Raw genomic sequence first — 24,988 nt, 5'->3', positions numbered from 1 at the left:
GTAGAGACTGTACTATGGCTGCACTCTATTGTGTACTGTTTACACCACCAGAAGTGTAGTAGAAACTGTACATACTGTATTAGATACTGTGTACACCGCCTGAAGTGTATTAGAAACAGTACACCAAGGAATGCACTGTAGATATAAGCTACACTGGATGCAGAATATATATATATATATATATATATATATATATATATATATATATATATATATTAATACACTGGAAAAGGTGACCCAGGAGTCTCATTAAGTGTTAATGCAAGGTTCAGAACTAGCTACGCTCCACATTCTGAAGTTCTTAATCAGAGCATTCAATCCTGGGTCCAGGTTTTGCTAGAGGCCTGCAACCTGGCTCACTACACAGGTGTACAGCAGTGGTTCTCAAACTTACTAGTGCCGTGACCCCTTGATAAAATTTCCCAAGTCCACTCTTACAATATTAAACTCCTTATGGTACATTTTAGGATGTACCACTCTCTTTGTTCCTTTCTTTCCCTTTTATCTCTCTCTCTATCCTAATTTCTTGTTTTTTTCCTCCATCCCTCTCTCTAGCCGTCTTTCTTGTTCTTGCTCTTATTTTTTTCTCTCCCTTTTTCTTTGTCCTCCCCCCTCTTTTCCTCTCCTTTCCATGTATTCTCTATTTTTACTCCTTGGTGGGGAGTTCTGTTTAGCCAACTTGGGTGCTCTTGATCAAGGTCATCTGCTGATCTGAGAACTGTAGTGGGGACTTTTAATGGCAACTCTAATCACAGGTAGTGTTACTCTCACTGTGTCTCCAGCTCTGTGGTGTCTCACAGCAGAGACATCTATGCCAAAATCAGGGGATAGGGTCTCCTCCAGCCTCTCCGACTTCACATTCCTCACCAGTTAACTGACCTCTAGTCTCTGCCCCCCAGCCATGCCGTGAACTGAATGGGCAGCTGCGAAGAGGCTGAGTGGGCGGCCACAGGCTTCAGGAAAAGTCCAGTTGGGCAGCCACGAAAAAGCTGGGAGAGCGGTGCGGGCTTCAGGAACAGCCAAGGATTCAGTGACCCCTGGCAAATCGTCATTCGACCCCCAGGTTGAGAACCACTGGTGTACAGGGTCATTATATAGTCAGGTCTGAGAATTGCTCAAGGCTCTCATTTTGGAGACAGCTTCCAGTTTGGAGACAGAAGGTCTCACCTGGGGTCAGGGGGCTCCAGCCAGAAGCTACGAGACAGAGGTCTCATCGAGGGGTCAGAGGGCCCAGCCATAAGCCACGAGACAGCAGGTCTCAGTCCCAGGAGTCAGGTCAGCTCCTATCAGGGGTGTCAAGAGAATCCCAATTCTTAGGCCAAAGGTGGGCCATGCAGCAGGGCACTGCGACTGAATGCTAGAGAGCCAAGTGTTCTGAGAGAGCTGAATGACACAGTCAAAGGACTGGTAAGAGGAGCAGCCGTGCTGCCAACATGTAAGCCAGGTGGCTTGGTATTTTCGTTAATTCATGTTATATGGAAGAATCCCCTGCGTAGGCAACTGAAAGTACAGTTATGGACTGGCATACTCACTGGAAAACGCACCTACTGCTTGAGTCTGATCACCCCAATCTTACAATATATCTACTAGACTGACTGTATATATATATATATATATATATATATATATATATATCAAATACACTGCCACTAACTGAATAACCTGCCTGCTTAACCTAAATCAAGCTATCTCTCCGTCCACACCAACAACACTACACAGGGCCTCCGTGTAGGCAGCCTGATAAAGTGTGGGGCATTGACTCAGTCCCCCTGAGCCATGATTGGCCAAAGGCACCCTGCATTTGGCCAATTATGTCTCTCTTAGCAGAGGGCACTGGGATTGGCCAAAGCATGCAGGTTAGGTGCATGCTTTGGCCAATCGTCATACAGCAATGCACTGCGATTGCGTTCCGCGATGCTAGAATTTGCCGCAAATGCCCCATAATGTTCGCTCTTCGGCGAACACCCGATGTTCGAGCCGAACGTATGTTTGGCTCGAACATCAAGCTCATCCCTACTAATTAGCAATGTGTGTCAGCTATGAAAGAACATTTTGATTTTGAATTGAGTTGAGTTAAAGCATAATAAAGCAACTTGCAGTTTCAAAGAAACCATAAGGTCTAGATCAGGGATCCTCAAACTACGGCCCTCCAGCTGTTGCAGAACTACACATCCCATGAGGCATTGTAAAACTCTGACATTCACAGACATGACTAGGCATGATGGGAATTGTAGTTCCTGAACACCTGGAGGGCCGCAGTTTGAAGACCCCTGGTCTAGATTGTTAAACCTAACTGATCCTGCATGAGTTTTGGCTCATGAGAGATTATTCTCTTGTATTTAATAGAAGTTGCCGTTGTAAAACAATACTAGATAAGTATTGCTATAGTTGCTAAATTTGAAAAACAAAGTAAAGAAATAAAAAAAATCAGCACTGTGACCTATTTAAGGAACGTCAAACCATATAACGGAGTTGTAACCACTTTTACAAGCAGCGGAAGGGGTCCCTTCCTTCTGCTGCCCACTGCTGCCCAAATCAGTGGTTGCTACCAATAACGATAGAGGTGACCGGAGACCAGATCATCTCCAATCCCCTCTATGAGAGCAACTCTTTTTTTTAATCTCATGCTTTCAAGGGCAGAGAAGAGATCTGGGGTCTTAAAGACATTCTGTGAGCATATGCAATTTTAAATCATGACATATTAGGTATCTATTTACTCGGTGTAACATCATCTTTTATATGCTACCATTTTTTTTTTGCAATTTAAACTCATAAAGCGTAGTTTTTCCAAAAAAAATGCATTTGAAGAACCGCTGAGCAAATACTGTGTGACATCAAAAATTGCAACCACCACCATTTTATTCTCTAGGGCCTCTGCTAAAAGTATGTATGTATAATATATATATATATATATATATATATATATATATATATATATATATATATATATATATATATATATATATATATATATATAAAATGTTTGGGGGTTCAAAGTAACTTTCTAGCAAAAAACAAACAAACTGATTTTTACATGTAAACAAAAAGTGTCGCAATAGGCCTGGTCTTGTGTTTAAGGAAATGAAATATGAACAAAGCATATCCCTCCATAGTGTGGGCTTGTCTCAATCCAGAGTACTATGTGCCATTTCTGTTTGCTGCCCTGTTCCTCTGCTATCAGTAGCTTTCCTTGACACCAAGAGAAAAAAGGTGACAGGAGTGGGAACTCCAGCCTACAGCCCATGATTGACAGCTTCAGCTCTGTTCCTGTGTGCTGTATAAAGGGGGTCTGTCCCTTCCCTCCAATCAGCTCTCAGAGCTCCCCTCACGGAGCTCTGCAGTGTGTAATTTCAACTCATAGCCCCCTGTTTTCTGAAAGCTTAGACAAGCTTTTAAATTCTGAACAGATGTAGAGAAGAGAATATTGCAGATAAACGGGTACAACTTATGTAGGAGGATTTGTTTAATCTCTGTGTATCACTTGAGGCCAGTCAGTTCACTGGGTATATGTAAGGATTTACTAGAACATTAATGTCTTTATGTTCTTCAGGACAAAATGCCTTAGGATAGATTTAAAAACATTATGATGACTGTCCAAGGTTGGTGGATGTCTCTGGGTGGAGGCTGTGGTCTTTAGTAGTCTTCTGTTGCCAAATCAGGAGCTTGCAGGTGGGCCAACAGTAATAAAGGGGATTGCTCATAAAAATATTAGGGGCGTGGCCTGGACATGGCATCATAAGGACGTGTTTTACAAGAGCTCCGTCCATTCCCTCAGCTTTTCACCGTCAGATGCAGCTATATACCTCGTTATGAGCTCTAAGAGGAAGGGGAAGGTAAAGGGCACCTTCAGGACTCCCCCGCGGACATAAGTACCACACTTCTTCCCCGGATCCCAGACTTACATGTCCGCATGGAGTGTCTCGACCTGGATTGCAAATGGCGGCCCCCCTGCCTCACCGCCGACTGTGTATTCCTTGTTGGGATACCCAGCGGAACTGACCTCTCAACTTCCAGCCTCTCCAGGTACATCAGCCCCCCCATCCCCTATCATGGGGGACCCAAATATTAGGGCTCTCCTCCAAGTGCTCCCAATGCAGTCGGGCATGGAAGCGCTGTTCCTCCATCTGGAGGAAGCACACCGCAGGGACATTTACTCAGTCAAGGCAGATGTGCAGCTGCTGTCTGACAGGATTGCCATGGGGAAACGTCCTTATCGTCCCTAGAGAGCTGGGTGTCTAAGCTGGAGCAGGCTCAATCCACACAGGCTGCTCAGGTCACCTCCCTGCAGCTGCACATGGAAGAACTCGAGGATCGGAGCCACCGCAACAATCTGAGATTGCGGGGCAACCCAAAAGCCACAGGCCAGGAGTCCCTGCAACCCACTATCCTGGAGATTTGTCAGCAGCTGGCTGCCTCGGTTGCACCCCAAGATCTTGAATTCAACAGGGTGCACAGAGCCCTTGGTCCACGTTCCTCATATCCGAACAGACCCAGATATGTCCTGTGTTGCCTGCATCACTACTCCCACAAGGAGCTCATTCTGCGGAAAGCCTGGGAGGTAGGTGATTTTGATTTTGATGGGGCCACAGTGAAGATCTTGCCCGATCTGTCTAGGGCTACTTTGCAGCGACGGGCGCTGCTGCGACTCCTCCTGGATAAGGTGAGGCAGCTAGGCTGCACTTATCATTGGGGTTTCCCTATATCTTTGATGGTGAGGCCCCGCTTCTTTTACCCTGCATCATCCAGAGGATCTACCGGGGTTGTTTTGCCATCCTGGAGACAGAGACTTTTCTGATCCTGAACTGGCTACAACCTTGCTGCGACCACCCTGACGTGTGGGTCCCTCTCCTGCAGTGCCTGGTCTCCCGCCCTGAAGGGGCAGAGGGTGGCGTGGATCCTGCACTGCCTCCCTGCCCGGAGATCATGAGTCTTAATTCCTCCTAGGACTTTCCCTGCAAGGCTCAATGGCCCTTTGAGTCTCAGTACATGCTGCTCCCCTCTTTTCCTGGATATTTTCCTGGATTTTGATGGATACTTTATTCTTCTATATAAATAAAGAATTTGAAAAAAAAAATAGTTCAAAATGTGAAAAAGACTGTTACAAACTTATCATTTTTCTTATGACAGACAACTTGAGAAAAGCTAAATAAGGGGAAAACATACATGTTTAATAAGTAAGATTGCACTGTTACAAAAGTTAAATTGTCTGACTATAGGGGCAAAACTTCTTCTTAAAATGTGACAGTAAAATAATTAATTTATTCTGAACCCAAAGCAATCTTACAAATCCTCAAGATTCCTTTAAAACACCTGGCTGAAATGCAAGGTTAAGATTTTGGCTTGAGCTCATTTGACTAAAACAGAATATAGCATAATCTAGGTTGATTATGAGAAAGAGAGCCAAATTCTGCTTAGATAAGATTATTTAAATGACAGTGAAGGTGACTGTGTCTTTTCTTGGAACTTAACTTGGGTAAAAACTCCATGTTTGTATTGATACATTCCCTCTGTACTACACAGTATGACCTTCCTGTTCCTATGAGCACTGCATCAGCATAAAATACCTAAAAGAATGTAGAGTGGTTTATCACTGACTAGTTGTTTTCCTCGTTGGCTTGATGATTTACACTTGTTTAATTTTAGTTGAAGTAAGAGACCTGGAAACTAATTGAGCCTGAAATGTGTTTCTAGGTTAAATAACATTTATCCAGTCTGCTTCTTACCACTATTTTTGTATATTTTGTAACACATAAAGGGTGTTCCAGAAAGGAGACCGGAGTTGGTTCTGTACAATACATTGTGCTAGCTATTGGCCACAGCCAACAATCATCAGTTCATAGAATATTTGACATGTGAAATTCATGTCTTGATTTCATATATGAAGATTATTGAAGAAAATAACACAAATTAAGATTTTCTGTACACAGAATTTGAGCAAGATACATTTCACAGTACTTCAAAGATACCAAATAATGCCAATGAGCAGACTATTAACAATACACTAAACACTAGAGATTATAAAAAGATATATGAAACATTATATTCATAGATATAAGCAGAAGCAGTGACTCAAGCAAAATTAAAATAACATCTGCAACAACTCATACGAAACTTTTGCTTGCTGCACCTTTGAGTTAAATAATCATAGAATTGCAGGCTAAAACAAACCATTTACCCGAACAAATACCCTACCTACCTTTCTATTATACTAAAGAAAAGATTTTGCAGGTGGCCAGGAAGGCCTCAACATGACCTAACCAAACACTGGGATTACTCTATATGCCGATCTCTCACAAACCACAATTGCTACCTGTTGCCAAGTCTTTGTGAAACCACAACATCCTTTACAAATGGGAGTACACTGTAAGACTCATCATTACCAGATACAGTAAATCAACCATTTTTTCCTCACTTAAAGAGGGTTATACTCTTTTAAAATGGGACCTAAATTGAAAGCTATGTCAGAAGTCTTCTACAAACAAAACATTTAGCTGGGAGACCTCCTCCTGCAAATCTGTGAAATCTAATATTTATTTAATTTATTGATATTTACCCATGTCAGTGATAAATCTACCTTCTTGTGAGTCCCAACTACCTAAGGAAAGTTTACAATATAATGACACTGTGGAACCTTGTGCTTTGCTTACAGTGAGGAAAGTTCTTGCTCCTCAACCTCTACAGCTGAAAAATGCTATACTGGAAATCCATAGCCACTCGATTACTTCTGCGGGTGGCAGAAGGGGGTCCTACCCTCCTCCCACTGCCACAAGCCTTTCCTGGACTTTATCGGCTGATCGCAGAGCCTGGGATCAATGTGACCAGTGGTGATGGCTGCACAGAACAGAGAGCGAGGAACTCACATTGTTCCTCTCTCTCTGTGACCCTGGAAACTGGGAGCGATGAATATGTTGCCACTCCTGGTTCCATCTCCTTGTTTACCTGACTTTTAGCAGCCAGGAAAGCAGCCGATCAGACCGATTTGTGTCTGATCAGCTGCACTGGAGGACAGAGAAGATATTTGGGGTCTAATAGACCCCAGATCTCTCCATAAAGAGGACCTGATACAGCCCATGCTGTCACAAGGGATGTTGTTCATCCCTTATGATAGCAATAAAGTTAATCCAAAAAAGTGTAAAAAAAAATAAAGTTTTGTATAAAATAAATAATAATAATAAAAATTTAAAGCACCCTGTACCCCCGTGCTTACATGCAAATGCGAACGCATAGGTTACCCCCGCATGCATATGTAAACGGTGATCGCACCACACATGTAAGATATTGTTGCGAATGTCAGAGCAAGAGCAATAATTCTAGCACAATACTCTAAACTGGTAATCTGTAAAGGCATTTAAAGTGTTGCCTATGGAAAATTTTAATTCGGTTGTAAACTCTCTAGCTATACTTTGGCTCATTGCAATCTACATTGCTAATGCTACTGATCGCTGCCAGTGAAACTTCTCTTACTTGTACAATCTTGTCACAATCCGTCCTGTAATCTTTTATGATGTGATTGGCACATGCACAGTCTGTCCATTCTTTTACGGCACGCTATGCCTGCGCTATGTGCCGTTTCTGTATCCTCAGCATGCCGGGTCATTTCTTTCCCCTGTAAATGGCACAGCAGCATCACAATAGTGTGCCCTTCTCCAACTTCCTGGTTCTCCCCTTGTGCCTGTGAGACATCACACAGGGGGAGTGAACCAGTATATCCCATACGAGCAAGCAGCTGCAGCTGTGGCAATAAAGAGAGCATGTGCAAGATTTTGGCAGGGGAACTGAGAAAGGGCGGAAATTACATCCACAACAGAGAAAGAAATCAATACCAAAGATGGCACAGCCGATTCCTGGAAGAGGATATAATTTATCAAGCTACAAAAAGGTACTTGCAAAACATTTTTAATAACGCTTCAATGTGTAAGGCATGTAAATACTTTGTTCTATGATATTATTCTAAAAAAAAGGAAAAAAAAAACAGTTTACTTCCTCTTTAAAGTGTGACATATTAGATATCTATTTACTCAGCACATCATCTTTCACATTATACAAAAAAATTGGGGTAAATACATTTGTGTATATTTGTTTTTATTTTTAAACTCATTAAAGTGTATTTTTCCGAAAACATTGCGTTTGAAAAACCGCTGCGCAAATTCTGTGTAGACAAAAAAATTGCAACACCCATCATTTTATTCTATAGGGCCTCTACTAAAAAATATATATATAATGTTTGGGGGTTCTAGCTACTTTTCTAGCATAAAAAAAGGAGGGCTGCCCACTCTCCCCTTTAATCTTTATTCTCTCTCTGGAACCCCTCCTTAGATGCATTATTACCAACCCAGACATTAAAGGTATCCAAATCAAACACCACACATATAAATTGGCAGCTTTCGCGGATGACATTCTCCTATTTCTCACAGACCCACTTACCACAATTCCAAACCTACTTAAAGACTTTCAAACCTTTCATACCCTGTCAAATCTTCAAATCAATTTTTCGAAATCAACTGCCCTTAATATCTCCCTATCCCCAGAAACCTGTCAACAATGCCAACGTAACTTTCCCTTCACCTAGAATAAGCATGCAATCCCTTATTTAGGCATTCAGGTGCCATCTTCCCTAGCTGATCTATACACCCTAAACTATGCTACTCTCCTTCAAAAAATACAAATAGACCTTAAAAAATGGTCCTCAGGACAGTTCTCCTGGTTCGGCAGGGCCGCTATCATAAAAATGAACATCCTACCCAGAATCTTATATCTTCTACAAACTATCCCAATTAAAATACCACCTAAATTCTTCTCTACATACCGAAAAGCATGCACGACCTTTATATGGGGTAAAATGCATCCGAGACTTAGCTTCACGAGACTGACAACACCCAAACTCTTAGGAGGCATAGGACTTCCAGACCTACGCAAATATCAACAAGCGTGCCACCTAGCTAGGATCATAGACTGGAACGTACACTCCAAGCACAAAGACTGGGTTCAACTAGAAAAATCATTATCGATTGTACCCATTCAACACCTCCCATGGGTCGACTCCTCCTTTCTACCCCCTGAATACTCTCAACACCCACTTATTAACCCTACACTGATCTCATTCTGTAATACATGTAGTAAAAATAAAATCTCATCAGTTAATGACACCTTTACGGTTAAACCCTGAATTTAATCCAGGAATGCACGCTTCCTTTTTAACAGACATATGGCCCCACCAGACTGTTAGAGCTGAACAATTCTTCGAGAGAGGTCACCTCTTATCTCAAGCCAATTTAGCTTCAAAACTGAATATAGACACCTTTCCCTTCTGAACGTATGTCCAACTACGAAACTTCTTTACCAAATATAACCTACTCCGGACTGGTCCAGACCCACTACCCCATTTGAAAACCTATGTTTAAGTGATGGCACCCTAACACACCTGATTTCGCAAACTTATAACCTCTTATTCAATGACCAAACCCTAACAAAACACTGGACCGTCAAACAGTGGGAACGGGATCTCTCCATACACTTGCGTAACCAAGAATGGACTAACATCTACACTTTGATCCATAAAGGTTCGATGAACGTGCAAGTCCAAGAAAATGCCTAAAATTATTCTCCAGATGGTACAGGACACCACTTCTACTACATCATATCAACCCAACAATACCCCAAACCTGCTGGAGATATAATTCAGAAACAGGCTCTCTATTACATATCTGGTGGTCTTGCACCAAAATCCAACCTTTCTGGAAAGAAGTCCACGCACTGATCTCACAAATCACTACATATTCCCTGGAATTTGACCCCACAATGTTTCTGCTACATCACTCATCAACACGTATACCACCCTACCAACGTTCTTTAGCCATGCATTTGGTGAACGCAGCAAGAATGTGTATACCCCCCAAATAGCGCTCCCCTGAACCGCCTACCATAAAAGACTGGTTTCATCGCATTAACCAAACAAAGGTAATGGAAGACCTCATCCATCAGTCTAAAGACACACAGGCTAGGTTCACCAAAACTTGGACATGTTGGATACATTTCACTACAACGGCTGAATACGAAAAATACATAGTCTGATTGTTTTCAATGGGTTGTGGCAGGGCAAAGGTGATTCCCTGCCATCCAATCCCACTTTATTCCCTGACTCCCCCCCCCCCCCATACTTTCACATTTTTCTTTTACCCCAACTCTGCATCTCCGTTCCAACAATACAAGTACCATATATATATAAGCTATAGTCCGATTCAAAAACACCCTACTCTAAACACAGTACGCTCCCTAACAAGGTAAAAGGATTTATCAAATACGTATATCTCTAAGTAAATACATAATTACAAACCATAAGATTGTACTTTGACTATTCCATGTTAATTGTAACAAAAATCGATACCATTTCAATGCTCCTTAATACAAACACAACTAGATAACTTTATTGTCTAATCTTACAATCAAAGCAGCTGCACCCGCATTGCTGCATTTCCATGTGATTTCTCTTATCTCTTTCTGTTCATGTTAATTTTTTGTTTGAAAATTTCAATAAAAATTTGATTCAAAAAAAAAAAAAAAAGGAGATTTTTACATGTAGGAGCAAAGTGTCAGAATTGGTCCGGATACAAAGTGGTTAAAGACAATATGATCCCGTAGGTATGCTTTTAGTTCAGATATTCTTCTAATATACCGTATAGTTATATTATTACGATTTACTCTCTTGTCAAGCTATAAACCAGCAAAATATATATCCTCCAAAGTTTTACTTAATTTAAGACTGCCATATGGTAATGCAAATAAGTTCAGTACTTTACAGAAATACTAGAATGGCAGTTACCTCATTTATTATGATCCAGTGACAGTCAAAGGCAACCAAATTAGTTTCAACGACCTGGAAAAAGAAAATGAATATGAGTAAATACAGTACACATAAAATGTAGAGTGCTTGCAGCTATATACAAAAAACTTCAATAACTGTATGATTAAGATAACCTAATTGTATTTTTCCTAACGATAATCAAGTACCTAAAAAAGGAACTCTAACAATACAAGGTGCAAGATTTTATAGATGAAAATAACCTTTGTAAAAATTGCACTAGTTTCAATGCTGCTCTCCTGAATATTCAACACAAAACCACCATTTATACAAATCAACTCTATAGTGCAGTTAAGTGAGATCCCCATACGCACACAAATATGGCAAATACTTATTTTTACAGAAGGATAATTACACTGGAATTCATATTAATGAATGACATCCCATCCAACCCGAGATGGTACTTTAAACATTTGGATTGTCAAACAAGTATGCATTTCTTGCCATTTGTGGGTTCTCACAGCAACAAACAAATGTTATAAGCATATGTTATATTATTATTAACTGTAAACTGGTTGCATGCACATAAAAATTGAGAAGGTAAAATGGCAAAACAAATTTCCTTTAGCAGGCAAATATTTATTATTAGCTACTACTTTTGCAATGCTTGCATATATAATTGAAATGGTAGATACAATTTATTCTGCCCCATACATGGAGTGCCTAACATTTATTAAGATCTAAGAAATCTTATCTGCCTTTATAAACCACATGCAATAAAACACTTTTACAGTGTTTTAGTGCCCCTCTGAAAGGCAAAACTGGTTGTAAAATAAGTTTGGCTCATATGTGTTTTTTTTTGTTTGGTGTGCAAATTTTCCTTTAATTTTGTGAACTAGGGGTTACTTGAAAGTGAGTTAATCTTTTCAGCGTTGTATTTCAGTCTGAGTGAAATTGATTTAAATAGAATTAAACTTAATAACATAGCAGCATGTTAGCTCATTATAAATTCCAAGTGCAAAATGACAAAGGGCTAGAAAACATCTGTAGGCATTACACGAGTAGCTTTAGCTTACTGTAGAATCTCTTCAGTGTGTCTTTCCTCAATAGGAGCTGACAGCTAATCACATCTGGTGTAGTCTGTTTAAGATATCCTGATGATCAGTATTGATTAGCAGTAATTATGATAAATGAATTGTTGTGCATATCCATCCCTATTGTTAATGCAAACAAATATACGGCCTTCCAGACAATGAATTGTTACTGATGCTTCCTACAGGCTTCTCCTTAGAATCAGAATGTCAATATAATAGCATAAAATCATTCTTCATACAATATGTGTCACAAATGGGTATAATAACTTTATCCAAGGCAGATTAAAATATAAACATTCTAGTGCATTCAGTTAAGTAGTATTAGTTCATTTGGAGTTTAGCTTTTATGGAATATTAAATTTACAAGTTTGTCCACTTGTTCCAATGACAGCTTAGATGGGAAAGTGGAAACCAACAAGATGGTGAAGGGCAGAGATGCAGAGCAGAACAGAAGTGATGTCATTGGGATATCAGGGGGTGGAGGTATGCATTTCAAGGCCTCCCAAGCCCCTTTCTCAAGCTAAGCCAAGAAGCCCTCCGCCTTCTTTGTTGCCAATTACTCATCTAAGCTGTCATCCAGCCTGACACCCAGACTCTCCAGGCTGCAAGTTGTAGGAAGAGGCTCCCCATCCCAGATACATGAGCTGACCACCCACAGTTCACATACAGAAAGTGCCATTTCTTCTTCCCATGTGAGTTTCTAATTTACTATTATTTCTCGGTACAATTTATGCTGCAACTAGTTTGGTGCCCCCCCCCGGTGAATTCTCTTGTGTATCATCCACCCAGTATTTCTATCCTGGTCTGAGGTTCCATGTTGTTGTGAGACTGTCCATTGGAAGAATTTACTATGTGATGAGCCTTAACTTAACTGTCACAATTTGAGTTGCCATTTCTCTTTCTACCACAATAAATCTGTTAATATACTAAACTCAGATTGTGCACTGCTGTTCTTATTCATTTGCCTAGAGGTACTTTAGTCTCTTCAGAGATGCTGCATCTGGTACATCTACATGTGGTAGATCAGCGGAAAGTTACCCTGAATGTTCCAAAGCATTCGTGGACCATGCATTAAAAACACCTTTAGGGCAAATGTAAAATGAATGCATTAGGTGCTGGCAAGGCATGAGGTGTTACAGGGCCAGCAACGTTCACTGTGAGACCTCTGTCTGTCTATGTCCCCTTCATAGGTATCCAAAGATGTGAGATGATCTTCATAATTGGTAACAGGTACAGTGGAACCTCGGATTACGAGCATAATCCATTCCAGGAGTATGCTCGTAATCCAAAGTACTCGCATATCAAAGCAAGTTTTCCCATTTAAGTCAATGGAAACTAAAATAATTAGTTCCGCATTGACTTCAATGGGATACAATACCGCACGTGGCCAGAGTCAGGGGGCGCCGGAGAGCCTTGGAAATGGACGAAAAGTCCCGAATACACTTCGGCTGACCACGGCAAACCTCAGAAAGACTTCCTACCTAAGGTCAGCTGTGCTGTACTCGGGTCTTTCCGTGCATTTCCGAACGTGAAGTTCAGGAAATGCACCTCAGGCCAAAAGCGGTACTGCACAACTCTTTGTCCTGAATCGTGCTCGTTTTGCAAAACAACCCTCGCAAACCGAGTTACGATTTTTCAAAATACAGTGCTCGTATTGCGAAACGCTCGTCAACCATGTTACTCGCAATCCGAGGTTCCACTCTATGTTGAGAATAAAATAGTAAATTTGTGCTGATTAAAGCATGTGGTTTATGTAAAGATCTTTTGTGTCCAAACAGCTTCTTTTTTGACACCTGTGCCAAAAAAAAGCAGGCAGAGGGCATAGAACTAGTCATTGTTATTGTCGTTTTGTCTCTCTGCAGCTGAGCTTTTCTCTATTGCTGACTTTGCTTTCTGTAGGGATGGTCATAATGGTAGAGGCATGGCCTTGTTTCCATTCCACCAGAGAGAACAGTGAGTAGTAATTCTCACACTAAATTTGGTGAGACTTGCAGTCTGGGAAACAGTGCCAAAGTCACACTGAAGATATACAGGTATGAGACTGTTAGGTACAGGAGTATCTAGGCATAATCGCATGCCAGAAAGTGCACTTCTATTCTTCAGGTGGAATTCTAGACAAAATATACATTTTTTTCTGGTATTGTTTAGGCAAAACATGTACTGTTTAGGCAAAACATGTCTAAAGTTTTCCTATAACATGGCAAAACATTGCTTTTTGGGGTATTTTGAGTATTTAAGGAAAATAGAATCTTGTTCAGAGGGGATATACATTTCTAAATCAACTACAGGTTTATGGGTCTAAGGCTCATGATTGAGTGAGCCAATTGCATGGCAATAAGACAATCATCCCCAGGAGCACTTCCTCACAGTTTCATTGAAAAACCTATCACCTACAGGGATAGAGATATGGCTCCCTGCCTATCATGGAAGAAGGGCAATATTTTCTTTCAAAATGTGAAAAATCGAGGTTTTCCAGACTTCGTTGCCATGCTCTACCCTGCTTGTCTACACATGGTAGGGGAGGAAAGAGTCTATTCTTCGATGACCCTGAGGCTGTTACCACCTGGCTGAAACAGTAAGCACCTTCCAGAGCAGCTGCTGACTGATACCACCAGACTGCACAAAGAGGCCATGAGTACAATTACTTGTTTATCCATGTCCTTGCGCCCTTCACCAGATGCTGAAACCTGTCATGGTTTTATGAGCCCAACCACAATTCCACCTCCTATTCCTCTGTTGTGGAAACGCAACCTACTATCTAATGAAGTTTGCGCTCCCTTGCTTCCTCCTTACTTTTTAAGGAGTTCCACACAATAGGCAGCCAATGATGTATCTGTCTCTTTTCAATATCTGAAATTTGCCCTCTCAATTTGCTCCCAAATGGACTTATACCTGTATTGCTTTTACCGAGCACAGCTGGAGTTCACCGCCCCCCATCAATGGACTCCAATGGGACTCTTTCCTATGTTTTACTTTCCTGGTCAGCATCATTTTGTTTGTTTTATATATATATATATATATATATATATATATATATATATATATATATATACATACAGTATACAGTGCCTTGACGTGAAATGGTCCACATTTTGTCATGTTACAACTAAAAACGTAAATGTATTTTATGTCATAGACCAACACAATGTGGCACGTAATTGTGATGTGGAAGAAACATGATAAATGGTTTTCATTTTTTGTTATAAATAAATATCTGAAAAGTGTGCATGCATTTGTATTCAGCCCCTTTACTCTAATACCCCTAACTAAAATCTAGTGGAACTAATTGCCTTCAGAAGTCGCCTAAATAGTAAATAGAGTCCACCTGTGTGTAATTGAATCTAAATATAAATACAGCTGTTCTGTGAAGCCCTCAGAGGTTTGCTAGATAACCTTCGTGAACAAACAGCATCATGAAGGCCAAGAACACACCAGACAGTTCATGGAAAAAGTTGTGAAGAAGTTTAAAGTAGGGTTGGTTATAAAAAAAATCTCAAGCTTTGAACATCTCAATCTCAATGAGCATCTCAATGAGCACTGTTCAATCCATCATCCGAAAATAGAAAGAGTATGGGACAACTGCAAACCTACCAAGACATGGCTGTCCACCTAAACTGGCAGGCCAGGCAAGGAGAACATTAATCAGAGAAGAAGCCAAGAGGCCCATAGTAACTTTGGAGGAGCTGCAGAGATCCACAGCTCAGGTGGGAGACTCTGTCCACAGGACAACTATTAGTCATGCACTCCACAAATCTGGCCCTTATGGAAGAGTGGCAAGAAGAAAGCCACTGTTGAAAGAAAGCCATAAGAAGTCCCATTTGCAGTTTGTGAGAAGCCATGTGGGGGACACAGCAAACATGTGGAAGAATGTGTTCTGTTCAGATGAGACCAAAATTTAACTTTTTGGTTTAAAAGAAAAATGCTGTGTGGCGCAATACTAACACTGCATATCACCCTGAACACACCATCCCCACCGTAAAACATGGTGGTGGCAGCATCATGTTGTCGAGATGCTTTTCTTCAGCAGGAACAGGTAATCTGGTTAGAGTTGATGGGAAGATGGATGGAGCCATATACAGGGCAATCTTAGAAGAAAACTTGTTAAAGTCAGCAAACGACTTGTGACTGGAGCTGAAGTTCACCTTCCAGCAGGACAATGAACCTAAACATAGCCAGAGCTACAATGGAATGGTTTAGATCAAAGCATATTAATGTGTTAGAATGGCCCAGTCAAAGTCCAGAACTACTTCCAATTGAGAATCTATGGTAAGACTTGAAAATTTCTGTTCACAGATGCTCTCCATCCAATCTGACAGAGCTTGAGCTATTTTGCAAAGAAGAACGGGAAAAAATGTCACTCTCTAGATGTGCAAAGCTGGTAAAGACATACCAAAAAGACCTGCAGCTGTAATTGCAGTCAAAAGTGGTTCTACAAAGTATTGACTTACTACAAATGCACGCCACACTTTTCAGATATTTATTTGTAAAAAAAAATTGAAAACCATTTATTATGTTCTTTCCACTTCACAATTATGTGCCACTTTGTGTTGGTCTATCACATAAAATACCAATAAAATAAATGTATGCTTTTGGTTGTAACATGACAAAATGTGAAAAATTTTAAGGGGTATGAATTCTTTTTCAAGGCACTGTATATGCTGTGCCAGCGATTTCTTCTGGTTAATTGTGGTCCTATTGCAACTATAGTATTTTGAGACATATGCCCAGATAGCAAGCAATTGTGCTGCAAGTTTGAAAATATCTTGCTAAGCTATTGCTAGACTAGCCAGGCTTCACAAGTTTGTTGCACAATTGCAGCAAGTCCACATTGCATGTCTCCAGATCAACTTTCTTTGCAAACATTCTGCAAGTCTGCTGCAAGTTCTGGTTCAGTTATTTTGTGCAATAGTCACGCCACCACAGGTGTCACCATGGCTGAATTTTCATGCTGTAGACTTATGGGGCTTTTGCTGTAAGCTCACCAATGCAACTTTACTCTTGCTAGAGACTTGCCATGAAAATTTGCTACAAATTGGAAGTGTCAACTAGAACTTGTGCTTCAAGTGCTGTGCAAGTGTACAACTTGCCAGTGAAACAGACTTACAATTCAACACTGTCACAAATTTGTGGCAAGTTATCTTTGGTATCTGGGTGCTCACACCAGTTATGGTTGGTGTAGAGCAGGGTGGAGGGAAATATTGTTGCTATTTGTGCTTTATCTATTTTAAGCCTGCCAGAGGTTTATTGTCAATGCTTACTTACAGGGTGTATATATTAATTTATCTAACACTGTGATTACCAGACTACCTAATGTTATGGCTCTGGGGATCCGAGAGTCACACATCTTTGTCCTCATGACTTACTCTATGCTATGGCCTCCCTGCCATTTTTTACTTGGAATGTTTGGAGTTTCTGAGATAAGGTGAAGAGGTCAACTGCACTGTCTTTCCTTAAAACCCAACAAGCAGGTATTATTGTATTAGTAGAAACCTATATAGTGTGACCTTCAGAGACCATGGATAGGCTGGGCATTCCATGCTCCCATATGTTTGACTCATGGGGTGTTTCTGTAGCTCATAGTTAGATCTGTATGCTCTTTATTACTTGATGTTGCCTCGGATCCTCAGGGTAGATATGTTTTTCTGCATGCTTCATTATCAGGACAACCACCTGTCCCCTACAACTCTGTGGTGATTAGCAAAGGGTTCTCCTTAATGGCACAACACCCTACGTCCCATGCTTAATCCAAACTTAGACAGATTGGGTTTACCAAACACCCTACCCACCACTACTCATGAGATCAGATTTAGTCATCTACACTCTGACTTTGTCCTAGTTGATTCTTATGCCGTGTACACACAGGCAGACTTTTCGACCAAACTTGTCCACCGGAACAAATCCGTAGGACAATCCGATCATGTGTGGGCTTCGTCGGACTTCCGATGGACCTTTTCGGTCGAAAATCAGACAGACTTTAGATTTGAAACATGTTTCAAATCTTTCCGACGGATTCGCGTCCAGTCGAAAAATCCATTCCTCTGTATGTTAGTCTGAAAAACCGACGCTAGGGCAGCTATTGGATACTGGCTATCAACGTCCTTATTTTAGTCCGATCGTATGTCATCACGTACGAATCCGTCGGACTTTGGTGTGATCATGTGTAGCCAAGTCCGCTCATTTGAAAGTCTGTTGGAAGTCCATCAAAAGTCCGTCGAAAGTCCGTCGGAAAGACCGTCGGACCTTTGATGCCAAAAAGTCCGCCCGTGTGTACATGGCATTAGAGACCTATCCACTCAAGCGTACTCTTATTTTTCCACCACACATTCCACTATATCCCAAATTGACTTTATTTTGCTCTCCATGATTTTGTCTCCCAGATTTCCCCACATAGACTTCTGCCCTCATAAACTCTCTGATCACTCTCCCTACTGTATCAAGTTGCAAAATAGGTCTGCTTCCCTGACCCCAATATGACACCTCAACCCCTTCTGGTTGAGTGCTTTAACTGACTCAGATGAACTTCATTTTGAATGACAATTTTTCTTTAACACCAATAGTTTGCTACGAGAAAGCTAATCACACATAACTGGTTGTGAGCTGTCCCACCTTCAGTACAATCTTAGTTTCTGGAAGACAATACCATCCTCCCTTAAACAACAAATTTATCTTCATAGATGTTATCCCGCCAAAATATAGCACAATTTGGGATCAGTGGCTACAACATTCTAGCACTTGCTTGTGATCTCTCACTTGCTCCCCTAAGCCTCAACACATTTGTCCAATTACCCTCTGGGCTTACCGCTTCCTACTTATGTTACCTGATCAATTAGTAAATTGTGTTAAACTCAACTTCTCCAGACTAATTTGTATTCAAACTAAAACTAATAGTGTTGTTTTACTGTTAATCATGTGCACTCCATTTACAAATTGGTAACCTTTAAGGCTGTGTCCTAGCCCCCCCCCCCATGAGCTGTTAAACTACAGGACATGTTTGAATGTTTTTCAAGAGGGTGGGGGCTTAGCTCGGTGGATATGTGCCCTTTTTATTACCTAGCCAACTATGTACAGTAGCTAAATAATGATCCTTGGGATAATATTCTTCTACAGCCAATTATTGGAAGTGAGGCTTGAATCAGTTCCAATACTTGAAAAAATCAAGTATTGTATGGTTGTCCTTACAGTGGCAAAGGCCAAGGGTAACATAAATAATACATTAAATACAGTTGGTTCTATAGATATTTCACAAGATCTCACCTAAAAGGAAACAATAAACAGTATTAAATGCATCCCCTGGCATTTTCTGCACAACTGTAATTGCATTGTGTGAATGTTAAGCTAATAAAACTATATATTTACATGTAAATAGCATTACAGTAGATATAGCTAAAGGCTTGTGCTGCCCTTGTGTAACCCATAGGTGTGACTAATTGTGATTTTCATTCACTAGGCACATAACACATTACCTTTTTACTTTGTCTGTAATCAACTTTGGTGATTAGCACATTTTTATTAGTTGACATACTTGATTTCACAGCAAAAAACTCCCCACTAATTTCTCTTTGTGGCACTGCAAGGCTTAAGGTGGTTGTAAAGGCAAAAGGTTTTGTTTATTTTGCTACATTTTATGTAGTAGGGTAAAAAAACCTTCTGCCTTTCTGCATGCAGCTCCCCCCGCAGCCCCCCCAAATACATTCCTGGCCCAATCTCAGTTCAGTGGTGTGCATGAGAGCTGAGGCACTTTCGGCTCTCTGTCCTCACTGGCTCAGATACAGCAGCGGGAGCCATTGGCTCCTGCTACTGTCAATCACAGCCAGTGATGAGGGATCGGGGCTTGGGACACACAAGTTCTCCCATAGCAAGCGGCTTGCTATAGCGGCTTGCTATAGGGGCCCTAGTGGGGGGGAGCTAGGAGTGCCAGCAGGGACCCGAGAAAAGGAGGATCAGGACTGCTCTGTGCAAAACTGCACAGAACAGGTAACTATGACTTTTTTTGTTTATTTTAATTAAAAAAAAAACGAACCTTAACAATCATTTAACCAAACTCTTTACAACTTATAAAACTAGTCCACTGCGAAAGACCATAATTTTATTAATTCGTTTGTTGTTTGTCTTTACAATTGTTATCATTGTAAAAGTGCTTAGATAATTTCTTGATTTTAAAATGTTTAAACATTCTATTATTTGCTATTATTTGCTATTATTTGTTGTGTTATACTTTATCTGTTCAATAACTGCTAAAAACTCATGCCAGAAACCCGGTGCTGCCCTGTGTACCCTGCAGTGCTGTCTTAAGCAGTGTTGTCATCCTTGCCTAGTTCACCTCTATTAACTTTAGACCATCTCCCCCCTTATATTATAGAAATAAGGAATGTAGGAGGTATTCTGTAGTGCTAACACAGCAGTAACAATGCTGCTCCCTCCATAGAAACATTACAGAGAGGGTTGTCCCCCTAGAACAGAAAGTGCATTACTGGCAGGATGACCAGGTAGAAATAAAGAGAAAAAAAAGCTAAAAATAGAAAATCAATTCCGATACCACATCTAAGAACTGGAAAGCTACATCAAATTACATATTTTTCTTCGGTTTACATATTCTTATCCTAAAACAGGTTGCAAACTTGGTAGATTTCTAAATACTAGCATTTTAGATATAGACATATTTCCTTCTTGGTAGAGTATAAGAAAATGTGCTTTCATACATGCTTTCTTTCACTTGCTTTAACATCACACATCACAGGTCATCAATCATTCTACTAGAAATGATGTACAGTATCTTGTATATAAAGGAAATGGAGTTTGATGACACAGAAAATAAAATAAAAAAATCACAGTATTGAAAAGCCTATGCAAAAGGCATTAAATGTGTCTTTTTGGCACAAGTGTGTGATTCCAGTGAACACGTAAAACAGTGTGTTTGGTTACTTGTGCAATACAAATGAGCTTTTAGTAAATTGCTGTGCAGTTTCCATCTTCATCCAATAACTGTGTGTTCACATAGATGTAACATAGATGTAGACAACGAACTTCAGCTTCATTTATTTTTGTCAACTAACAAATTCAAAAGAGTGTTAATGCAGATTCTTGTCCCACAAAAAAATAAAAAGCATGCTGCAATTTATTTCATTTAAAGAACAAGAAACATTTAATTTCTGTAATAATATCATCTCATATTGATGCCTACGCACTAAATCTGTCCAATCTATTTCCACACAATCAATCAAAGTTAATAAAAAAATTTCCAACTAAACCAATTTCTGGATGGCTGACCCCAATTACATTTAAACAATAAAAATGAAGACTTCATCCTGTGAAAATTTTTATTTTATTAACTCTCTAATTCACTGCATCCCTTTGGGGGATGTATTTTCACTGAACAGCTTTCTGTCTTTTGACTTTCGTTTTATAATGTTTAAAACAGAAATTACATGGTGCTGTTGTATTTTTCTGGAAAAATGTTGAGTATAAAGCATTTTATATGAATTAAATGAAAAAGCTTAATGTTTATATTAGATTGTAAGCTCTTTTGAGCAGGGCCCTCTTAATCCTCTTGTATTTTTTTGTATTGTAACTGTATTGTCTCCTCTTATATTGTAAAGTGCTGCGTAAACTGTTGCCGCTATATAAATCCTGTATAATAATAATAATAAAAATATGTTATTTTTATAACAACTGGCATGCCACACTAGCTGCTGACATTGCCAGTGAATTGCCTAAAATAATGAAGTTCCATCTCCATGAAGGCACCATGAGCTTTACTATACAGCTGAACAACCCGAACAATGGACACCGCATAAAGCCACCTAACCTGGCGAAGCTGGGGGAACTGGAGTCTCCCCCAGCTATCCAGGACCTAGGACGGCTCGGACATTGTATATGGGTGAGCAGATTAGTATTATTATATTAGTAGTATTATTACTCAATTCAAGTTCAGTGGGCAATTACAATGAATTACTGAGACCCTCACTAGGACCCAGTGCTGCCTGTACATGCTGGGAACACATATGTGCTGTGCACATTAAACATACAATGAAAGGTGGCTCAACACCTGCATTTTGATTTCCCTATTTGGCAGCACTAGTGGGCTGGTGTGAGCCTCTTGTAACCAGTGGTATATCAAGTCTCAAGTGCATGTGTGGTATGTGACTTTAGTTTCGACATTTTATACAACATGGGTTTTTTAATTACAATTGTGGTGGAGGTGATAGTGGAGTTTTTAAAGCCCAGTATTTTGTATTTCATATTTTTCAATAAACATCCAGCGACTTGCCTGGTCCTTCATGTAACATCCTTTCATTGGGATCTCTATCCCAACTTCTTTATATGATAGTGATTTTGAGGTACTAGGGCCACACCTTATATCTGGCGAGTCAGCAAGCAAATGGGGCACTGGCAAAGCTATATATGACATATCTAGCCAATGCTTCTTCAGGGCGCCCCTGAAGACGCATGTTGATGACGAAACATTGGGTGGAGTCACGAGACGTGTGACGTAGGACACGGATGGACGGAGATACAGCGGTTACCTTGAATAGAAGCGCTGGTCGCTTCTTTCTATTGTGCCTGTTTAACCTATATCAAATGTGAGTTCATTTATTTTACTTTTTGCTGAATAAATAATCCTTCTTTGGATATCTGCGCAATGAGCATTCTTTTTCTATTTTCTGCATTGATATATATACCGAGCCACGGCCTGAGCCTTGGAACCTACCTAGCCTTAGATCCTGCTGAGAGGAAAGGTTTCTTTTCTTTCTGTTTGGTCTCTTGAGAGAAGGAACGTTTTGGATTGCATTTGCAGAGAATTGCTGTTTAATTGGAAGGATCGTTCCCTCACCATCACTATACCGCATTATATGTGTATAACCCATACACTGATGGTAAGGGTCAGTTATATTGGGTGAAGGTGACGGGATCTGTATTACCTTTCCTACATTTCCACGGTGGATCTTGATTTTTTCTTTTTCCGGGTGGACTCTGTTCTCATTGTCTTTCAGCAATTTAATCATAGAGATGAACTTTGAATAATGAAAATAACATTTTTTTATATTATGTTTTGAGCGCTACACCTTTTACCCCTATATTTACTACCTTGGAACATTTGGTTATTACAAATGTTTTCTGTGATTAAATTCACAATATCCTGTAAATATTAAAACTCCTATTTCTTTTTTGCTTTTCAGCTTTCCAATTTGAAATATGCAATAATATTCCAGCTACTTATGCAGTTTTCTTTGTTTTTTCAAAGTTTTGTGAAACAAATTTACAGCTGTCGCATGCATTTAAAAATGTGATAACTGTTATTGCAGTTTGATACATCTTTGACTAAGTGTGCATGTACCTTTATAATTTCTTTTGCCATCAATAACACTCCAAAATTGTGAGATGTATTGGAGATTGTTATTCCTGATGCTAAGTTTAACTTTCACTGGTTTCCTTCACTGACTTATTAAAAAATCAGCAGTATGGCTTCCCCGTGATTGCACCAGTCACAGTCACATGAATGGCTCCCCTCCCTCTCTGCTCTCTGGGGCTTTGCCAGCTACAAACCACAGCCTGATTTTTATAAATGGTATATGGTGGAGTGTGCATAGTGCAGAGGTACATGACAGTATAGGAATATACTCTTACTGTTGTAATACATATGGCAAAAGTAAAATAATGTTTCTTTTTTTTCTATACTGCATTAATATAGCATTTTTCAAAGCAGAGTCATTATACATAATAAAGTTTGGTGCAACTTTCATAAGCACTGACCCATACAAATATTAGGAAATCAAATTTCCCCTTTAATGGTCTGCAAGAAAAGATAAGAGAGAAGCAGAAATAATATAAGCTGATTAAGCACTAAATAGCACAGCTTATATGGTTTGCTAAGGTTACTGGCTTCATTGTTTTGCAGAAAAACAGAACAATTGGGGTAATGCAGAGGAATGGTTCTCAGTATGAATCTTAGCAGACGCTTTCATCTGTAGAAAGAATATCAACCTTTGGCATTTATTAAAGAATAACAAGTCACTTGCAATGTGCTAATCACCAAATTTTTCATACCAAAAATTTGTGATGGGTGCTTTGACATAGAAGTTTTGCTGATGATGGGTTTTTTTTTTTTCAATAAACCACTGAACACAATTTAATAACAAATATGCTGTACATATAACTACATTCTCGATCATGTTTTATTACGCTTTCCAATACAGCTTGTTTTATAAAACTGGTTTCGATCTCCAATATCAAAAGCTTCTATCTGATACCATCTTTCTGTGTGAATAGTGGCTGAAACTCCTCAATTCATAATAAAGGGAATTTATCAAAACTGGAGCAGTCAGAATCGGAAGCAGTTGTGCATGGCAACTAATCAGCTTTTATGTGAGAATAGAAGTTGATTGGTTGCTATACAGAGCTGCCTAAATTGTGTATGCTCCAGTTTTAATAAATTCTCCCCATTATGTTATTCAGTTCAGCAGTTGACACCTCTGGGTGCAATGTACTGCAAATTCACACAACTGATCAAATTTGATTTTAGAAAAAATTCCAGGGACTGATCATGTTTCATTAAAAATGAAATCCTGGAGCAAATTTGTCATACCAAAAATTTGTGATGGGTGCTTTGACATAGAAGTTTTGCTGATGATGGGGTTTTTTTCAATAAACCACTCAACACAATTTAATAAGAAATATGCTGTACATATAACTACGTTCTCGATCATGTTTTATTTCGCTTTCCAATACAGTTTGTTTTATAAAACTGGTTTCCACCTCCAATATCATAAGCTTTTATCTGGTACCATATTTCTGTGTGAATAGTGGCTGAAACTCCTCAATTCATAATAAAGGGAATTTATCAAAACTGGAGCAGTCAGAATCAGAAGCAGTTGTGCATGGCAACTAATCAGCTTTTATGTGAGGTTAGAAGTTGATTGGTTGCTATGCAGAGCTGCCTAAATTGTGTATGCTCCAGTTTTGATAAATTCTCCCCATTATGTCGATCAGTTCATCAGTTGACACCTCTGGATACAATGTACTACAAATTCACACAACTGATCAAATTTGATTTTAGAAAAAATTCCAGGGACTGATCATGTTTCATTAAAAACGAAAT

The 24,988-nt window shown here is 39.8% G+C and overlaps 1 protein-coding gene across 2 annotated transcripts in view; it reads right to left on the bottom strand.

Moving 5' to 3' along the window:
- The window catches only part of GRID2 (glutamate ionotropic receptor delta type subunit 2), a 1,754,345-nt gene that overhangs the window by 750,264 nt on the left and 979,093 nt on the right, over positions 1-24,988 (bottom strand). For both annotated transcript variants that reach the window (XR_012236183.1, XM_073601045.1), the window contains exon 5: positions 10,820-10,873. Coding sequence is in view for 1 of the 2 variants with exons in the window: in XM_073601045.1 (XP_073457146.1) it covers positions 10,820-10,873 (54 nt within the window). In the remaining variant the exon portion in view is untranslated. The remainder of the gene's footprint in view (positions 1-10,819; positions 10,874-24,988) is intronic.

Source organism: Aquarana catesbeiana, linkage group LG01 (assembly GCF_042186555.1).
Source record: "Aquarana catesbeiana isolate 2022-GZ linkage group LG01, ASM4218655v1, whole genome shotgun sequence".
In the NCBI taxonomy this organism is placed as follows: domain Eukaryota; kingdom Metazoa; phylum Chordata; class Amphibia; order Anura; family Ranidae; genus Aquarana; species Aquarana catesbeiana.
The sequence above is the reverse complement of the archived record's forward strand: the minus strand, read 5'-3'. Positions and strand labels throughout refer to the sequence as shown.